General features: G+C 37.0%; 1 protein-coding gene across 3 annotated transcripts in view; it reads right to left on the bottom strand.

The window, feature by feature from the left end:
- Cryl1 (crystallin lambda 1) overlaps positions 1–21,828 on the bottom strand; it is a 185,564-nt gene that overhangs the window by 104,266 nt on the left and 59,470 nt on the right. For all 3 annotated transcript variants that reach the window (XM_047552618.1, XM_047552616.1, XM_047552617.1), the window contains exon 3: positions 16,903–17,029. In XM_047552618.1, coding sequence (XP_047408574.1) covers positions 16,903–17,029 — 127 coding nt within the window. The remainder of the gene's footprint in view (positions 1–16,902; positions 17,030–21,828) is intronic.

Genomic DNA, 21,828 nt, shown 5'->3' with positions numbered 1-21,828 from the left:
TAACAATTCAGTCAAGGAAATAAAATGTAAAGATAAAATATTATTGTCCATAGCCAACCAAAAGAAGGATAGAGAAGATCAAAAAGTAAAAAATGAATTAAATAGAAAAATATAAGTGAAGTGGTCATTTTAATCCAACTCCATCTATAATTACATTAAATTTAATGGACGAAACATCCTCATTGGATGGCAGACTATTAAATGGAATAAGAAAGCAAGACCCAACTGGATGCCTACTTTGGAACCATTGAGAAATGAGACGTCAATGTCTGTCTCTCAATCATGGATAAAAGGAGTAGATAGAAAATCCATTAGAGGGAATGCATGTTCCATTTTATGGAATGAAGTGTTACCCAATTCTAGAACAGAAAATAAAGCCATTAAGGTCATTAAAATTAAAAAATTTTAAAAAGAAAATCCATTAGAATGGCAAGTCCTGAATCACACTATCAAGCAACTTGGCCTACTTGATAGTTATAGTTCACTCCACCCAACGAGAACAGAATGCACACATTCTTTTCAACTATACATGGAGTCTTCACCAAAAGAGATCATGTGCTAGGTTATAAAGCACAACTCAACAAACTTAATAGAATTGATACCATATAAAGTATGTTCTTGGACCATAATAGAATTAAATTAGAAATCAATAACAAAATAATATCTGGAAAGCACCCAAAAATTGTAAATTAAACAACACACTTTAAATAACCAGTGAGTGAAAGAGGAAGTCACAGGGGAAAGAGGAAGTACATTTAATTCAATGAAAATGAAAACAATATATCAAGATTTGTGGGTTGCAGCTATAACAGGGTAAATGTAATTACTTAAATGTTTATATAAGAAAATCAATACTTAAACTATAGATTTAGATATAAATTAATTTCCTAAGGTTATACACTAAAAAACTAGAAAAAGGAAGATAAATTAAATTCAAAGTAAGCAGAAGATACTAAATAAAGGTAACATAAATCAGTGAAATAAAAAACAAAAATAACTACAGAGAAAACCAATGAAACCAAAAGTTGATTCTTTGAAAAAAGGAGAGAAAACATAAATTATCAATACCAAAGATAAATGAAAAATGCCAAAACAATGCTAGACATTAAAATGACAATAAAGGAATGTTACCAATAACTTTATTCACATAAATGAGAAAATTGGATGACAAGGACAAATTCCTTGAGGGACACAAACTTCCAAAGTTTGCACAGGCATAGATAATCCAAATAGTTCTTTATCTACTAAAGAAATTGAATTTATCATTTAACATCTTCCAACCAAAAAATTTCAAGGCCTAGATAGTTTCATTGGTGAACTCTACAAAACATTTTAGAATAAATAAAATCCATTCCATTCAAACTCTTCCAGAAAACAGAGGAGAGAACATCTCCTAATTTTGTGAGGTAAGTATTATGCTAATATGAAAACCAGCTGAAGAAATGACAAAGAAATAAAATTTCGGATCAATATCCCTCTTAAACATACAGGTAAGAATCCTCAGAAGATCCAAGATGACGGACTAGAGGGAGGCCGCGTTCCTTGTGGCTCCATGATTCAATCAGAGGAAATACTGTTTCTCTGCAAAGCAGCCATCACTGCCCACCAATCCACTGTTGTTCACCCCACACACACACCCACAGCCCCCATTAGCCCACCGCTGATCATCTGCTGTTTATTTGCCTGCCTTTCGCCTGCCCATCACCTACCACCCAACGTTCACCTGCCAATTGCCCTCCGTTCCCTGGCAAATCACCAGCTCCCCGCTTCTGACTGGAAGTCCACTGTCAGGCTACCCACAGGTTTGGTTACACACAGCCACTACCATCTTGGGACACTAGCCAGGACCTGGATATCCAGGGCCAAGGGGCCTGCAGGTTTGCCACTGCCATAGTTGCCATCTCGGGATGTAGCTGCCTCAGTCTGGGGACATAGGCGAGTGCCTGGAGATCTATTGCCAGGGTATCTGCAGGTCTGGTTGCACCTGAGGCCTTCCTGTTGGGTGCACTAGTGGCCGCCATCTGGCTGCTTCTTTGCAGGGTCTGTCATTTGTGTGAGCACACCCCTGGTAATCTCTCAGCAAGTTGAAACAGCATTGAGATCTTAGGACAGCAGCAAGGCAGACAATGAGGAAATGAAGCCCAGATCCATCAGATTGCAGCTGGGTGGGCATGGACCAGTCTGGGCCTGGCAAGCCTGTGGAAAGCCAAAAACTGGGGGGGATTTCCCCAGAAGAAGCACAGGTTGGAGAAACTGGAGAGACCTTGGCTCTCTCCAGCCCAGAGAGTCCTGAAGTGCATAGGGATGAAATGGGCTGGCTGCAATGAGTGGAAAGACTGAAAGGGTGTGAGGGCATCTTGCTATTGGTTCACCCAGTCAACCAGTAGGTCACCCACTGGACTGGAGCTACCATCAAACTTCAGACAATCCCACCTATCGGCAGAGAAGGGAAGCTGAGAAAATTTTTGAAAGCCAATGGAAATGACTGTTCAATTTTCCATTGAGACTTTCCTTCCCTCCCCTCACATCATTATCATCTTTGAATTCAAATATTTTTCATGCATCAATTAATTGAGGAGTGAGGTGTCTGAATAGTATATTACAGTTTGGTTGTGTATTCTTATATTTTTACTTTTTTGTTTAAATCTGTATTTTTTTTTTCTCTTGCTTATCTGTCCCCCTGGATTCTCTTTCTCACTTCTCTCACACTAACAGCCAAACACTATTAACTCCTCCTTTGCTCTTACTATAAATTTTTACTTCTATCATTTCTCCTTCTCCCTCATAAACATCACATCCTACACTACTTCTGTTCCCTCTCTGTCCATCATTTGAAATGGTAAACCCTTTTAGCAAACTTACTACTTATATGGTAGACATAATTGAACACTTCATTTCTGTCTATTTTGAGAAAACTGTAAATGCCTTAGTAGAAGGCATCTGATTTAAGGTGGTGTATTGTTTGCATTGGGTGCTGTTAATATTGGTCTTCCCCTTAAAGGTGAGGTACAGGAAGCCTTCAGAGATAGAATCTGTACTGCCTCAGTTCCATGTTGCTAGATGGAAAGACATACGAGCAATATGAAAAACCAAGGGAATAAGGAACCTCAAACAAACCAAGATGTTCCAACAACAGAATCCATAGACAATGCAGTAGAAGAAATCTCAAAGAAGGAGTTTAGAAGGTATACAGTTAAGCTGATCTTCAAAATAAAGGATGGTATCAGAGAGAAAATACAGGAAGTGAAAGGTCACTTCCTTAAAGAGGTAGAGATTATAAAAAGGAATCCAGCAGAAATCCTCAAAATGAAGGAAACAATAAACCAAATTAAAAATTCAATGGAAAATACCACCAACAGGCTAGGCACTTGGAAGACAAAACCTCAGGCAATGAAGACAAAATATATACTCTTGAAAATAAAGTCAACTCTCCAGAGTAGATGGTAAGAAACTATGAACAGGGGCCAAGTTTGTGGCTCAGTCGTAGAGTACTTGGTTAGCATGTGTGAGGCACTGGGTTCTATCCTCAGAACCACATATAAAGAGATAAAGGTCCATCAACAACTAATAAAAATATTTTTTTAAAAAAGAGTGAAATGGAAAATCAACTACAAGAGGTTTATGGGACCCCAAATGTACAATATTACAGCAGACACACACAAAGGTGCATTATAATGAGACTGACTTACATACAGAATAAGGATAGAATTTTAAAGGCTTCAAGAGAGCAAAAAATGAAATTACGTATAGGGGAAACTAATTCAGATCTCAGATGATTTCTCAACCCAGACCCTCATGCCAGGAGGTCCTGGAATAATATATATCAAGCTCTGAAAGAAAATGGATGCCAACCAAGAATTTTAAATCCAGCAAAACTAACCTTCAGATTTGAAGATGAAATAAAAACCTTCCAAGATAAACAAAAGTTAAAAGAATTCACAATGGGAAAGCCTACACTACAGAACATTCTCAGCAAAATATTCCATGAGGAGGAAATGAAAAAGAAACAATAAAAACCAGCAAAGGGATGAACTATACACTAAAGGAAAAGTCAATCAAAGGAGAAACTAAATCAAGTTAAAAACTAGAAGAAAAAAAAAAAAAGACAAAATGAGAATACAAATCATATCCCAATAATAACCCTAAATGTTAATGGCCTAACTCATCAGTCAAAAGACATATACTGGCAGATGTACTTTTTAAAAAAGACCCATAATATGCTACCTTCAAGAGACTCACCTCCTAGGAAAAGACAGACTGAAGGTAAAAGGTTGGGAAAAAACATATCACTCATATGGACTGTGTTAATAAGCAAGAGTTTCCATCCTCATATCAGATAAAGTGGACTTCAAGTCAAAGTGTTAGTCAGAAGGGATAAAGAAGGACTTTTCATACTGCTTAAGGGAATCATACATCAACAAGACAGAACAATCATAAATACATATGCCCCAAACAATGGAGCATCTACATACATCAAACAAACTCTTTTCAATTTCAAAAATCAAATAGACCACAACACAATAATACTGGGTGACTTTAACACACCTCTCTCACCACTGGACACATCTTCTGAACAAAAACTAAACAAGGAAACTACAGAACTAAGTAATACAATCAATAATTTAGACTTACAGACATATAGAGTATTCCATCCATCAACAAGCGAATACACTTTCTTCTCAGCAGCACATGGATCATTTTCTAAAATAGACTATATGTTATGCCACAAAGCAACTCTTAGCAAATACAAAAAATATAAATACTACCCAGCATTCTATCAGATCATAATAGAATGAAATTAGAAATCAACAATAAAATTAAAAATAGAAGCTATATCAACACCTGGAGGAACACCATGAAGGCAGTGCTAAAAGGAAAGTTCATTGCATTGAACTCATTCATTAAAAGAATAAAAAGTCAACAAATAAATGATTCAATATTACATCTCAAAGCCCTAGAAAAAGAAGAACAAATCAACACCAAAAGCAGAAGACAGGAAATAATTAAAATCAGAGCTGAAATCAATGAAATGGAAACAAAAGAAACAATTCAAAAAATTGACAAAACAAAAAGTTGGTTCTTTGAAAAAATAAATAAAATTAATAAACTCTTAGCTATGCTAATGAAGAGAGAAAGAAAACTCAAATTACCAAAATTCATGATGAAAAAGAAAATATCAAGATAGACACTACTGAAATACAGAAGATAATTAGAAACTATTTTGAAAATTTATTTTCTAATAAAAGAGAAAATCTCAAAGACATTGGCAAATTTCTAGAGACATATGATCCACCCAAACTGAATCAGGAGGACACAAACAATTTAAACAGATCAATTCCAAGCAATGAAATAGAAGATGCCATCAAAATCCTACCAACCAAGAAAAGTCCTGCACCAGACAAATTCTCAGCTGAGTTCTACGAGACCTTCAGAGAAGAATTAACACCAATATTCCTCAAATTATTCCATTAAATAGAGAAGGAGGGAACCCTCCCAAACTCATCCTATGAGTCTAGTATCACCCTGACACCGAAACCAGACAAGGGCACATCAAGGAAAGAAAACTTTAGACCAATATTCCTGAAAACATAGATGTAAAAATTCTCAATAAAATTCTGGCAAATCACATACAAAAATATATATAAAAGATAGTGCGTCATGATTAAGTGGGGTTCATCCCGTTGATGCCAGGTTGGTTCAAAATACAGAAATCAATAAACGTAATTCATCACATCAATGAACTTAAAGCCAAGAATCATACGATCATCTCTATAGATGCCAAAAAAAATTTGACAAATTGTAACATCTCTTCATGTTCAAAACAGCTAGAAAAATTAGGGATAGGAGGAATACACCTCAATGTTGTAAAAACTATCTATGCTAAGCCCAAGGCCAATATCATTCTAAATGGTGAAAAATTGAAACCATTCCCTCTAAAAAACTGGAATAAGACACGGATTCCCTCTTTCACCACTTCTATTCAACATCATCCTTGCAACTTTAGCCAGAGCAATTGAAATTTAGTCAGACAAAAGAAATTAAGGGATACAAATAGGAAAAGAAGAATTCAAGCTATCACTATTTGCCGATGACATGATTCTATATTTAGAAGATCTAAAAAATTCCACCAGAAAACTTCAAGAACTCACAAATTAATTCAGCACAGTAGCAGGTTATAAAATCAATACCCATAAATCAAATGCATTTCTATACATCAGTGATGAATCCACTTCAAGAGAAATTAGGAAAACTACCCCATTCACAATAGCCTCAAAAAAATAAAATAAAATAAAATATTTGGGAATCAATCTAACACAAGAGGTGAAAGACCTCTACAAAGAAAACTACAGAACACTAAAGAAAGAAGAAGACCTTAGGAGATGGAAAGATTTCCCATGCTTTTGGATAGGTAGAATTAATGTTGTCAAAATGGCCATACTACCAAAGGCATTATACATATTTAATGCAATTACTATTAAAATTCCAATGACATTCTTCATAGAACTAGAAAAAGCAATCATGAAATTCATTTAGAAAAATAAGAGACTCAGAATAGCTACAGCAATCCTTAGCAAGAAGAGTGAAGCAGGAGGCATTACATTACCAGAACTTAAACTACACTGTAGAGCCATTGTAACAAAAATGGCATGATATTGGCACCAAAATAGACATATAGACAAATGGTACAGAATTGAAGACACAGAGACAAACCCACATAAATACAGTTATCTCATATTAGACAAAGGTGCCAAAAACATACAATGGAGAAAAGATAGTGTCTTCAACAAATGGTATTAGGAAAACTAGAAATCCATATATAGTAAAATGAAATTAAACCCCTATCCCTCACCCTGCACAGAAATCAATGTGAAATAGAACAAAAACTTAGGCACTAGAACAGAGATCCTGTGCCTAATAGAAGAAAAAGTAGGCCCAAATCTTCATCATGTCAGCTTAGGACCTGATTTCCTGAACAAGACTCCTAAAGCACAAGAAGTAAAATTAAGAATCAATAAATGGAATGGATTCAAACTAAAAACTTCTTCTCAGCAAAGGAAACAATCAATAACTTGAAGAAAGAGACTACAGAATGGGAGAAAATCTTTACTACACACTCCTAAGAGCACTAATCTCCAGGATATAAAAAAACTCAAAAAACTTAACACCAAAAAACAAATAACCCAACCAATAAAAGGGCTAAGGAAATGAACAGACACGTCACAGAAGAAATACAATCAATCAAAAAACATACAAAAAAACGTCATCATCTCTAGCAATAAGAGAAATGCAAATTAAAACTACTCTAAAATTTCATCTCACTCCAATCAGAATGGCAATTACCAAGAATACAAGCAACAATAAGTGTTGGTGTGGATGTGGGGGAAAAGGTACACTCATACATTGCTGGTAGGATTGCAAATTGGCACAACCACTATGGAAAGCAGTATGGAGATTCCTCAGAAAACTTGGAATGGAACCACCATTTGACCCAACTATCCCACTCTTTGAACTATACTCAAAGGACTTAAAATCAGCATACTATAGTGACACAGCCACACCAACGTTTATGGCAGCTCAATTCACAATAGCTAATGGAACCAACCTAGGTACTCTTCAATTCATGAATGGATAAAGAAACTGTGGTATATAAGCACAATGGACTATTACTCAATCTTAAAGAAGAATGAAATTATGGCATTTCTTGGCAAATGGATGAAGCTGGAGAATATCATGCTAAGCGAAATAAGCTAAACCCAAAAAACCAAACGCAGAATGTTTTCTCTGATTAGGAGAAGCTGATCTACAATGGGGGTGGTGGGGAACGAAGAATGAAGGAATTTTGGATTGGGCAGAGGGGAGTGAGGGGAGGGGAGTGGAGGGTGTGGGGGTGGGAAGGAAATGGAATGAGCCAGACATTACCCTATGTATGTGTATGACTATACTACCAGTGTGACTCTGCAACATGTACAACCAGAGGAATGAGGAATTGTGTTCCATTTGTGTACAAAGTCAGAATACATTCTACTATCATGTACAACTAATTAGAACAAATTAAAAATAAAATAATAAAAATATAAATATAAAAAATAATCCTCAACAGATATTAGCAAATCAAATCCAGAAAACATAAAAAGGATAATATATCATGACAAAGTGAAGTATGTAAGGTGGTTCAATATTCTAAAATAAGCCAATAAAATTTACCATATGCATCAGGCCCTGGCTTTAATTCTCTCACCCATACCATAAAAATTAAAATTAAAAAAGATAATGATTACCATAACAAATTTATTTCTTTAATCAAAGAAAATTCACAGTCATCTTAGAAAACAAAGAAAAGGCACTTAAGTTCCACATCCATTCATGACACCAACTCTCAAAAAAGTAGGAATTTAGGGCTGGGGATATAGCTCAGTTGGTAGAGTGCTTGCCTTGCAAGCACAAGGCCCTGGGTTCAATTCCCAGCACTGCAAAAAAAAACAAAAAAAAATGTAGGAATTTAAAGAGTTACTTCCTCAACCTGATAAACATAATTTTCAAAAAAAAAATTTTAATAACTCTAATATCATAATTAATAGTAAAGGAACACTTTCCCTCAGAATGAGAAACAAGACATGGATATTGGATCTTATACTCCTATGCAACATCATACTCGATAGCCTAGCAGGTACAATAAGTTAAATATAAATAAAATTCATGTCCTTGTAGAGGAAAACATAAAACTCATAAACACTTAAGTATCCATACAGAAAATCCCTGAACTCTATAAAAAAGTTACTAGAACTAATCAGCTAGTTAGCAGGGTGACAGGATTTATGTTTAATATACTAAATTTAATTATTTTTCTATGTACTAATAATGAACAACTGGAAATTGAAAATAATTGCTATAAATGGGACACAATCTAACAGTTCTTCAACTGGTAAATGGACAGATGCTGTGGTACAGCTACACAAATATCAAATACCAAAATCCACAGATGCTTTCGTTTCTCATATAAAATAGTATTTACATAGAACTTATGTCATTTCATATGCTTTAAATCATCCCTAGATTGTTCATAATGCATCTAATGCAATGGAAATAGTTGCTATTCTATACTGTTTAGGGAATAACCACAGGGGGAAAAAAATCTGTACTTGTTCAGTACAGATGTAATTTTTTTCTAAATATTTTTGACCCATGGTTGCTTGGATCCACAGATGCAGCACACACAAGTGCCAAGGGACATATGCATTTGTCAAACACACATGGCATTAAACACAAAACACATGCATTTTATTATACATAAATTATACCATGCGGATGCTAATTCACAATGGGGGACTAGGGAAGAACAGAGTTACTTTATATTAGGTAGAGGGTAGTGAAGGGAGGGGAAGGGGAAGCGAGGTGGGAAGGATAGTAGAGTGAAACAGACATTATTACCTCTTTTACATGTATGACTGCATGACCAATGTGATCCTACAATATGTATTAGTCAGAAAAATGAGAAATTATACTCCATTTATGTATGGTCTATCAAAATGTATAAATGCATTCTACTGTCATGTACAACAAATTAAAAAAAGAAAATACATATGCACACACACACACACACACACACACAAACAGAAAAAGTGAAATGCCAGTCTCTATGCCCACACCTGTATGTTCTCAGCACTAGCCATCCCATAACCTGAACCACCCCCTCCCTCACCCCTACCTCATCCTTGCCAAAGGTTTATTGTGACCCTCAATGACTAAGACCAAATGAATGTCCACTAAGCTTCTACTCTTTAAAGGACACACATTTCAAAAATGATCTTTTTACGAACACAGTTTCTTGTGATTCCTGACAGTGTCTGAAAGCCCTGATCAGAATGACTAGTATTTTCCAAATTGTAAAGGTGAAGTTTAGATGCAAATTCTGGTCATATGCATAGACAAAATAATTTTTATTTCTAGATTGCTGCTGTTGTCCTGATTTTGTGGCAGGAAATTCCATGTAAACTCCATAACAGAATAAGCCATTCCCATGGCTCCTACCAGTTGCTGTGATCTCAAGTCTTGAGTTCCAGAGATTAGATAATGCCTCCATTTCACAGCTAATGGGCCTTAATGCTCTTTAAGAGTCAATGCTTTTAGACAGGCTTTTGAGAATAAAGTTATTTTTCCATCACAGTAGATTTTCTTGCCAGGCAAGATTTGATTTCAAAATTGCACTAATGTTCTAGAAATTCAAGTTTCTTTCTTGCAATGCTCCCACATTTCACCAGAGTGTTAGGAAACCTTATGACCCATGCTCCTGCCCTCTAGGGTTTAGTTAGAAGAAAATCTCCTGGGGAGAATTACACTCATGTTGCTGGAGCTTTAACCCACCAGGACTCAGCAAATCCTACAATGGGATTATTTTTAGTTGAAGAACTATGGCAAGCTATCTTGGCATCTGTGTGCATGTGTGTGTGTGTGTGTGTGTGTGTGTGTGTGTGTGTGTGTTTATCCTTACACTCTGCCTTCTTCTACTTTTGAACAAGTTCCTAAAATAACACCACTCTTTTTATAAGAAAATTGTCTCCAAGTAGCCTAGAGGAATTTTTCTACACGGTGAATTTTTCCTTATACAAATCAGAAAAGGAGTTGTGAGAACTGATAAGAGGGTATAGTCCTAAGAAGTCTCTAGGGGGCTGAAATGGAGTTCAGTGACAGAGCACTTGCCTAGCACGTGTCAGGATTCAATCCTCAGTGTCTAAAAAAAAAATGTCTATTGACACTAAGATTATGAAGTGCCATGGGCCAGGTGAGCAGAAAGCCAAGGGTTTTTGGAACTTCAGCTATAATGGAATTCTTACATGGAAGGTTCTTCAGGTTTGATATCAATGATAAAAATCATAATTTTTTAAATCAAAAATTATACTTATTCTATCTGATATAGTCTTGAGTGAATCCGTTTTAAATCAAAGTCATGATTAAAAATTCTATTCATAATATAATCTCAAATATATTAAAGAAAGAAAGAAGAAGAAACAGGAGAAATAGAAATACATAACCAAAATATTAAAATGTTATGGAGGGCTGGGCTATTGGCTCAGTGGTAGGGCGCTTGCCCAGCAAGTGTGAGGCACTGGGTTTGATTGTCAGCACCACGTATAAATAAATGAATAAAATAAAGGTCTATTAACATCTAAAAGAATATTTTTTAAAAATTTATGGAATAATGGACCTAAGTAAGATTTTTCTAAACTTCCTTTATAATACAGAGATGTTTGATTCTTTAAGAAATATCTCTAACATTCCTGAATTATTAATATACTTTTTAAAACATGGTATATCATATAGTTGCACTTGGGGGTTTTATTTGTCTGCTTGATAAACATAAGACAAGAAACAAGTATGAACTAGTTACAAAATTTGGATTATCAAATTATTCACATTTAGAAATTGTGTATACATGGGCTAGGGTTGTGGCTCAATGGTAGAGCACTTGCCTAGCATGTGTGAGGCACTGGATTTAATTCTTAGCATTGCATATAAATAAATGAATAAAATAAAGGATCACAGACAACTAAAAATACATATAAAAATAAATTTTCAAAAAAGAAATTGTGCATACATATCCAAGAATCAGTCATCTAGTAAAAGTGAAATCTCCATTTTTTTTTTCAAGTCCATCTTTCCTTCTGATTAGCTTCACACTCTTACTGATACCTTCTTGGAGGATTCTAATCAGGATACAGATTGAAATCCAAATTTTTCTTTCAGGAAACAATTTAGTGCTTCTATGTGTCATGCATTACTCTAACAACTTTAGAAATATTAACTCATTTCATCTACGTAACTCCTCAGGTCAACATTCAAAGCATTCATTGGCATTCATCTTTATTTCCAGTCTTTTTCCTCCTCTCCACTGGTCCTGAATCTCAGCCTCACAGCCCTACCGAAGATGCCTGGAACATATACACAGGCATCTGTTCATGTCTTTCTGAGACATAACTCTCTGAAATTCACCTGTCAAAAGGCCAAGGCAAGCTCAAATCCCATCTTCTTAAACCTTCCCAGTCTTGTAGGTCAGAACTATCCCTCTCCCCCATTCCTCTCTATGACACTAGGGAAACAATTTCTTTTCTATTTTATTTTTTTATTTCATTTCAGTCAGGGTCCTGTGAAATTGCCCAGGTTAGCCAGGTGTGGTGGTGCCTGCCTGTAATCCCAGCAACTCAGGAGGCTGAGGCAGGAAGATTGAAAGTTCAAGATCAGCCTCAGCAACTTAGTGAGACCCTGTCTCAAAATAAAAATTAAAGAAAAGGGCTAGGGCTGGGGCTGGGGCTGGAGCTTAGTGGTAAAGTGCCCTGAGGTTCAATTCCCAGTACGAAAAGTAAACAAACTTTTTCTTCTGTTCAATATAAAGTTCCAAACTTTTAATTTTGACCATTGACTTTGAAACATTTTGGTCCCAATTTATAAAGAATTCTCTAGCCTTTTCCAGATGTCCTTGAATTTGTGATTCTCCTTCCTCAATCTCCTGAGTAGCTGGGATTACATCCACCCATGCACCACCACACCCATCAAGAGGGAAGAATTTCTGAAGAATGCAATCTCTTACAGGAATTAAACTTAGTAGATTTTGCATCATCTTTCTCTGTTTTCCTCTCCAACTGCTGGCTCAGTGTTCTGCATAATAGAGGCTGCTCAACATGTAAACACATTCATCTGACATATAAAATAGAGACAGAACTTAGCTAAACAACAGTTTTTAGCACCTACTATGCATAAAACATCAGATATTGCTCCATATCATTTGTTTATCAAAATTCTGTACAAAGGGCCAATTTCTAAAATAATTGCCATTTATTGAGCATTTTGTATATGTCAAGTATTGTGCTAAGCACTTTTTTTTTAATAAAGTAGATATATCCTTCTCTAAAATTGTCCCTTTTGTGGTTGTTTGCTTTTTTGCTTTTGGTATTAGGGACTGAACCCCAGGAAGTTTTACCACTGAACTACATTTCCACTACTTCTAAAATTTTTTTTTATTTTGAGGCAGGGTCTCACTAAGTTGCCCAGGCTGGTCTCAAACTTTTGACCCTCCTACCTCAGCCTCTCAAGTCATTGGGATCACAGGCATGAGTCACTGTGCCTAGCTAAAATTATCCCTTCAAATAAGGACTCAGCTTATAGCCAAGTCATTATAATATCCTCATATTATAGAGAATTCTTCATGTTTTGAAAAACAATACACTATTTAAGAAAGACACATTAGCCTGAACTAATTCAATCATTCTAGTTTCAGATGTTCATAGAAATCATCTGATAGACCATATTTCAAAAATGGAAAGGGAAAACAAAAAAGTTTAACATAAGCCAGGCATGGCAGAGTGTAACTTTAGTACCAGCATGAGAGACAGAGGCAGGAGGATTGCTTGAGCCCAGGAGTTTGAGATCTGCCTGGGAAACACAGCAAGACTCATTTAAAAAAAAAAAAAAAAACTGAACATAAATATGCTCATTATTCCTGGGCATAACTTCACTGCTAGTGCTGGAAAATTTGTGAATAAGCTTTATTAAACATTTAAAAAAAAACACAGCAAGTTATCATGTTGTAGAACCATAAGTATCTTACCACAGGGGGAAAAAATACCTAAATGTTTGAGAATTAGTCACTGAAGCCAGAGGTAAATTTCCAATGCCAATACTACAGATGGATTTCAAAAACTCTTCCTATTGAAGGAAGATCTTCTCTAAGGAAGGAAAGATGATGTGCTCTGGGAAACTAGTTAGAGAAACTTAAGAAGCAACTCTGATGAAGATGAATGCACAGGAGTTAAAGATGCCAGACCAGAGTCTGAAATAAAAAATTTTGTGATATGAGAAATAAGAAATATTACAGGAATTTATTATATATTCATATTTCAGATCACATTCTATGACCATTAAATATGTATTTATAAAATGTCATTTCTATCATTTATATTATTATTACAGTCATTCTCCCACATTCATGGAGTCAACCAACCATAGATTGAAAATATTCAGAATAAAAAGTTGTATTATCGGAGTCCTAGGTCACAGATGCCTGACTCCGGGGGTACCAACAAACCAGGTCCAGTCACTTGCCCCAGAAAAGAAACAAAAAGGATAATGGTGAACAGCAGGATAAGAACTTTAATCAATATGCCCATACTAAAAAGGCAAAGCAAGATCCAGCAACTCAGACCTGTCTTCAGGATGCTAACAGAAGCTTTAGTGTAAACAGAGAAAGAACTGGGGTAGGGCGTGAGAGATATGCACAGTGAAGCAGTCCTGGTCAACTGTGGGTCAGCTGATCATTATTTCAGTTCTGGTTCTGCAAAGAAACTCCAGGGAAGTCCTTTTTGCTTGAGGGGGATAATTTCAACATGTTGCTCAGGACATTTATCTATCAGACCTGTGTTCCTGGAAGGGGGCAATTCAATTGCCATGAGATGGGTGTTCCTGTTTAGGGAATGGGAGGCAGTCTCATCATGGGGTGATCTCCTGGAAGCTGTAGGACAATGACTGGAGACTTCTAGTGTCATTCCAGGGATCTGAAACAGGAGTGCAAATCTTGCACAGAAGACTGCAAATCTTGCCTCGGTCTTGAAGGGGGATGAGATAGGTTAGGTAAATTAAGGGCTGATACTCTCATATTACCAGTTTTTAGATGAATACTACTTAAATGATTAACATGCCTACATGCAGAGATGAGGAGGGACCTGAACCAAAGTTTAAGGGTAATAAAGGAGACAGATACAAAATCAAGGCAGAGACTGCGGAGCTCTATTCTGCTTTCACTTACCCTTTCAGCCTTAACAGACACAGATAAAGAGTCACTGATTTGCAAAGGCAGCCTCTCTAAGTCCCTGTTACAACTGCAACTGATTGAACATGTACAGGCTTTTTTCTTTGTCTTTATTCCCTAAACAATACAGTATAACAACTATGCACATAGCATTTAGACTATATTAGGCATTATAAGTCATCTAGAGATAATTTAAAGTATACAAAAGGATGTGCATAGCTACTATGCAAATACTATACTATGTTAAATAATAGATTTCAGCATTCACAGATTTTGGTATCAACAAGGGTCTTGGAACCTTTGGGAATACTAAGGGACAACTACATCAAATTAACCATAAAAGGAGTTTTTAAACATCTCCTTGGGAAAATGGAACCTTGCCTTCAAGGCAGTCACCTTAAGTATGAGCCCAGATGGAAATTCTCACCATGTTCCAGAAGCGTAGGTATCATCCTCATTTTACTAATGAGGAAGTAGAGTCTAGAAATCTAAAAAAAAAAAAAAAAAAAAAAAAAAAAAAAAACTTGCCAAAGCCACTCCTATGCTAAGTGCAAATGTCACCACTGGCAGCAAGCCCACCCGGCCCATGTACGAACCACACGTGTCAAGACGGGAGGCACCCATCCTTGCCACTGTCAAGAGCAACAAGATCCTCCTGGTAGGCCCAATGTAAGAAGCATATGGTTTCCTTAAAAACTAAACCCAGGTGAAGATCAGCCTTTGGAAAGCTTCCATGTCTCCAGAAGCAAGTCCTCCTACACACCCACGACTTAAGTGAGTGTGGAAACAGGACATCTGAAAGCTCACCACAGGAGCCCTCTGATTCCCTGGTAGACCCAATTTTCATACAACCCTCACTGTATCAAGAAAGAGACAAACATACTAACCCCCCCATCCACACCTGACATGTTCCAAGCCACCCTGATGCCTGAAACCACAGCACCAAACCCAGTATATCCTATTTTATTCCTATATATACATACCTATGATAAAGTTTAAATTATAAACTAGGCACAGTAAGAGATTAATACCAACAACTAATAAAAAAAAAGAACAATTATAACATATTGTAATCAAAGTTACGTGCATGTGGGATGTGTCTATCTCCTCTCTCTCTCCAAATATTTTTGGACTACTATTGACCACAGGTAACAAACTCCAGAAAGTAAACAGAGGATAAAGGCAGTCTGTTGTACACAAGAAAGAGAAAAGGAAATGGAAAATGGTCCTCACTTTATGTTCTGTTTTGATACATATTTGTTAAAGGAATGGGAGAAACTTAAGAGCCACAGAGACCTAGAACCTCCACCTTCTGTATTTGACCTGAATCTCAGAGCAGCAGCTAACTATAAAACACAAGCAGCCTTTCTGGTTTGTTCCCAAATTCTCAGCTAGAATATCATCATGGAAACAACATGACATGTGCAAATCTCAGAACACAAAATATAGAAAAGGGATATTGGAATAATGACCCTTTGAGTTTTAGGCAAATTTACCTAAACCCTATAGCAGTAAGTAAGATCTTTCAAAAGATAATGTTAGACCTCAGGTTCTTAAACAGGGGCAGGGACAGCCTGTGGGCACTTGAGCTACAGGAGGGATAGATTCCTGGAAAGGTCACCTCACCCCTGAGGCTGCCCCAGCTCTACCTAAAGGGACTGTTTTCTCTCTCCAGGCTTTCAGCTAAGGAAACAGTTATTGCCTGTGAGGATTACTTTTTTTTTAAGTGAAGTTGTTGGAAAGGCTAAATTCAAATGAAAGATTTTCTGTGAGGGGATTTCTTTAAGGTTTGACTTCATTGTGCATGAAAACAAGAATATGATCTGTCATTTAAAAGGCTGATAAAATAGTGTTAGCAATTCAGAATATCTAATTGAGCTCAAAATTGTAGTATCTGTAAGGTTAACATTGTCAAGCTACTTTGATGAGAATCTGTATAGGGGAATTTTGATGACCATGTTTGCTGTTACATAAAACAAAATTCTGATCTTGAAGTTACAAAACATTCATGCCTCCCACTGCCTTTTATTTTGCTCTGTTCTTCCAGAGAGATTGGAAGATCTCCTGGGGCTCTACAGACCTGGGTGCCAGTGTCCTTCACTCACCTGAATGTGCATGGCGCCCTCTACTGCCTCTGTAATGTTGGAGCAACCACTGATGAGTGACAGCTGCTGTTCTGCACTTAGAGAACCTTTCAGAGAATCAGACTGCTCCAGCCTCTTCAACTCCTTTCTGGAAAGAAGTAGAGAATGGTCACTGTGAGTAATCAAAATCAAATATGAAAATAAAGCTCAACATCACTAGTCATCATGGAATGCAAATCAGAATAACATGAGATACCACCTCACCCATCAGGATGGCTACTATCAAAAAAGGAAAATAAGAAGTGCTGGTGAGGATGTGGAGAAACTGGACCCTAGTACACTGTCGGTGAGATTGTAAATGGAGTAGCTGCTATGAAGAACAGTCCAGAAAACAGAATCACCACATGATTCCGCAATTCCATTTTCAGGTATATATCCAAAAGAATTGAAAGCAGAATCTTAGAGATTTTTATACGCACATGTTCACTATTCACAATAGCCAAGACTTGAAAGTAACCTAAGAGTTCATTGACAGAAGAATACAAATACAAGATGCTGTTATATACACAATGGAATATTATTCAGACTTAAAGAAGGAAGGTCTGACACTTGCTACAAGTGGTTGGACCTGGATGACATTACACAAATGAGATGAAATTAAGTCAGGCATGAAAGGACAAAAATGGCATGATCACACTTATTTACGGTACCAAGAGCAACCAAATTCATGGAGACACAAAGTGGATGGGCATACCCGTACTGTTTAAAAGCATAACTGGGACTTCTAATTCCTAACTACAACTTAGTACCTCTTGACCAGTTTCTCCCCATCTCTCCTTCCCTCCTCCTCTCCCCAGCCTCTGGTAACCAACATTCTAATGGCAACTTCTGAGGTCGACCTTTTAGATTCCACATATAAGTGGGATTATGTGGCATTTGTCTTCTTGTGATGTCCTACAACTAAAAGCCAGCTGTTGATGTCCTACAGCTAAAAGCCAGCAGGAGCACACCTGTACTGGGACACCAGGGAAGCCATGTGACATCTTGGAAGAGGGTGACAGAGAGAACTTATCACAGGATTCAGGCTTTGCCTGGGGATTTGGAGGAAGTTAGGAAGTAGAACTCACTAGTTGAGATGCTATCAGAGGGCAATTGGAAGACTGGGCATCTCAATAAATCTTACCCAGATAGAAAGGAGACTAAGCTGAAGACAAAGCTGTAATGGTTTCAAGAGCAATGGGCACTCATTTTAGTCAAGAAAGAGATGCTCAGTATTTTGCACAGTGAACCCGTTTTCACTTGTTCTTAGACAAATTTATGAAGCAGTCTTATTTGTCTCATCCCATCATAGTTAAGAGTGACCTCGTCAGAGGATGATGCTCTGTGAGGTTACTTATGTCCAACATTTAAGAGGCAGGGCCCAGGCGGAGATCTTTAGTCAGTGGGAATATGCCCTCAAAGTGGATAATGGGAACCTAGCCCCTACCCCTCTCTTTTGCTGCCCACCTGCTCTCAGGTGAATGAGCTTCCCCCACCATGTGCTCCCACCATGATGTACTGTGCTGCCTCAGGCCCAAAGCAAGAGGACCAATCAGCCATGGACGGAAACCTCTGAAAGGGAGTCAAAATAAATCATTCCTCTTTACAAACTGATTGTCTCAGATACTTATTATATAACAATATTTATTATAAAAACAAGTAGTCCAATTTTAAAATGGACAAATGGGGCTGGGGGTAAAGCTCAGCGGGAGGGCACTTACCTGACAGGTGCAAGACCCGGGTTCCAACCCCCGCACAAAAGCAAAAAAAAAATAAAAATAAAAATGGGCAAATGACCTGAATAGACATTTCTCAAAATAACAAATACAAATGGCCAGCAACTATGTGAAAAAATGTTCAATATCATTAGCTCTGCATGCCTTTTAAAAGCCTCAAAGATATACATTTACCCAATATTCTTAAGCATTTTGAAGTGGAAAGAACTTTCAAGAGACTTACTTTGCCATATTGACAGATACAGAACTCTGGACTATCACTTTAAAGTTCAAGAATCCTAGAGGCTGTGCATATTTTACATTCACAAGAAAAGGAGAATGTTCACCTTCATTTTAATGATGATAAGTTATACAGTGTGACTATGATGTATACTATACAAATTAATTTATCAGTTATTAACTAATTATATCATGGTTCTTGTTCATGTGTACAGACAAGGAAATCATTACTTACTTTTAGGGATATCAATGCTAAGTCCTACTCTTTTGAAGCCCAATTTTGCCATTTGAAAAAAATATATATAAGTAATACCTGAATCCACCTGAATCTAGTCAACTTAGACTTTAAACTAACTAGAAATACTATTAATATATCAAAACAAAAATGCTTCTTTTTATTTTATTTTTTTAGTCCTGACCATTCATTTTGGTGCCCAGATCAAATCTCCAGGATGGTACAGAGTTTCCCAAGAGCTAGAAATGTTAAAAGCATGATTGGAGTTGACACCAGTCTTCTGCCTTTTTCTCTTAAGTCACAATTAATTAATAATTAATAATAACAACTTTTTCCTCATGCATCCTACTGAGCCACACTGTCTCTCTCATTAAGAAAGAAAGAAAGAAAGAAAGAAAGAAAGAAAGAAAGACAGACAGACAGACAGACTCTGGTGAGATTTGCTTACAAAGCTAATTAGCATAATCTATTGGATTAACATCTGAAATTTTAAGGTACCAAATGTACTAAGAAATATTATAAGGAGAATGGAGAGAGAAGAGTCCACATGCATTTCCTCCCTCATTAATGTTGCTAACCCTCTGGCCCAAACTATCTTGTACTTAGGCTATGGAGTTCCCATTTTCTCTTTGGGGTGCACCACTATACCTGGCAAACCCACTGTGTCCTTTCAGGAATTCATTATTAACAGGCCTGCCACGCTGGTTCCCTTATGCGCTTCCACAGACTGGGTCCAAGATGGCAGCTGTCCCAAAATCGGATTCTACAGTCTGACCAGACATCTGGCAATTGGGCACGTGGCAATGTAGGGATACCCACCCTGTGGTCACTGGCAATAGAGATCCAACCAGTACTGAAGTCACCACAAAGATGGACAGGAATTTAGAAAATGACCTACTCATGAAACAGCCACCCTTAGAACCATAGCAGGTTACCAGAGCCACTGTCTGACTATCACAGCTCAGGTGTCCCCTGAACGGTGTCCCACTTCTGCCATACAGATGTAGCTGCAGAGACAGCTTCCTCCCTTCCTCTCTTCCTCTTGGAGTCTCATAATCAATCCTTGTGGAGATAGAAAACCAGAGTACCTCTATCCTTTACGACTCAAAAGGGCCTAGCACCTACTTTATGAGGAGATTAGATGGGCCTTCTGGTTGAATTACTCAGCTCTGAACTGTACATACAATTTATATAAATCAGACCTACAGCAATGGCTAAGTCCAGGAATCCACAACACTGGTGTAAGTCATCCACATTGCCCATAAACACAACCAGAATTAAAACATTCACATCTCTGAAGAGCTGCTTACGGCTACTAAACAAAAACACACTTGGCTTAACTAAAAGCATTGTGCTGCAGAGTACTGAAAGATTTAATATAGTATCTGTTGCTTTGCTAGAACTATTTTCTTTCTATAATTTAAGAAATATAAAAATAGAAATATTCCCATATTTATACCACTCAGAACTAACCACCAACAATCCTGTCATATTTGCTACTTGTCATTTTTTAAGTATACAAAACATAAAGTTCTTTCAGCTGCTACTCCCACATCATAAAACCATCTTTCTATTGAACTTGTATAGCATCTTTATTTTTATTTTTATTTGTTTTATTTATTTATGCAGCACTTGGGGTGTAATCAGGGATTCATGCAAGCACTTTACTCTGAGCTACATTCCCAGACCCACAGAGCACCTTTAAATGCCTAAGCTTGGTAACCTAATGAGGAACCACTTCATCCTTCAGGAAATTAGGTTTGAGGGTCTAAAGGGCTCAAAAGTGCTTGTTCCAAGTTTTCATAGGCCAAAACTGTCTCTTCAAACCTTTTCATTAATCCAAAGCAAACTTTAGGCCTTTCTTCCAAAAGGCCTGAGTTAGATTAGATAAGTAAATGAGTACCAGAGTCTCTTAATTCTTAGTTCCTCCCAGGATCATCCCCATGGAGAGGAGAGAGTCCTGTGGAGAAATAAAGCAGTAGGAAGAAGTAGCCATACCACTGGCCTCCTGCAGATCATGCTCAGGATGAAGATTCCATAGAAATGATTTGTCCTCAAGTCCCCACCTCCCCTAAGTAGGACATGGGTAGAACAGAGACACACTTGAACATGAGCTGAGAGACATGGTTACATATCGATCCAAGAAATGGCTGCAAACTTCAGGACCCTGCTGAATAGTGTCCCAGGGGAAAAATCAAATGCAAGCTTCATAGGGGCTTTCAGACATATCCAGACAGATCTCTCCTATTCCGAGTTCAGCAAATATATCTGCCATTCATCAAATCTAGGAATTGGCAATGTTTTGTCCCAGTTAGATTAATTCCAATTTTTGATTATTTTAGAAGAACTTTTGTCTTGAGCTTTTGTAGAAGACATACAAAATCACTTGGAAAAGATACGACTATCAATTGAGATTTATTTATTTATTTATTTTATTAACACAGACTAATTGTTCATATTAATGGGGTTCAGTGTGATACTTCCATACATGCATACGGTGCACACTGATCACATCCAATCACCTTTTTCCACCTTTCTCTCCCCTTCCCAATATCTAGTGACCTCTATTTTACATGCAGGTCAACATTTGTCCACAAATGAGAGAAAACATGCAATATTTGTCTTTCTGTATCTGGTTTATTTCACTTCACAAAATATCCTCCAGTTCTATCCATTTTGCTGCAGTAACAGAACTTTATTCTTCTTTATGGCTGAATA

The sequence above is a fragment of the Sciurus carolinensis genome, chromosome 5, assembly GCF_902686445.1.
Source record: "Sciurus carolinensis chromosome 5, mSciCar1.2, whole genome shotgun sequence".
NCBI lineage: Eukaryota > Metazoa > Chordata > Mammalia > Rodentia > Sciuridae > Sciurus > Sciurus carolinensis.
This window is presented reverse-complemented; position numbering and strand designations above follow the sequence as displayed.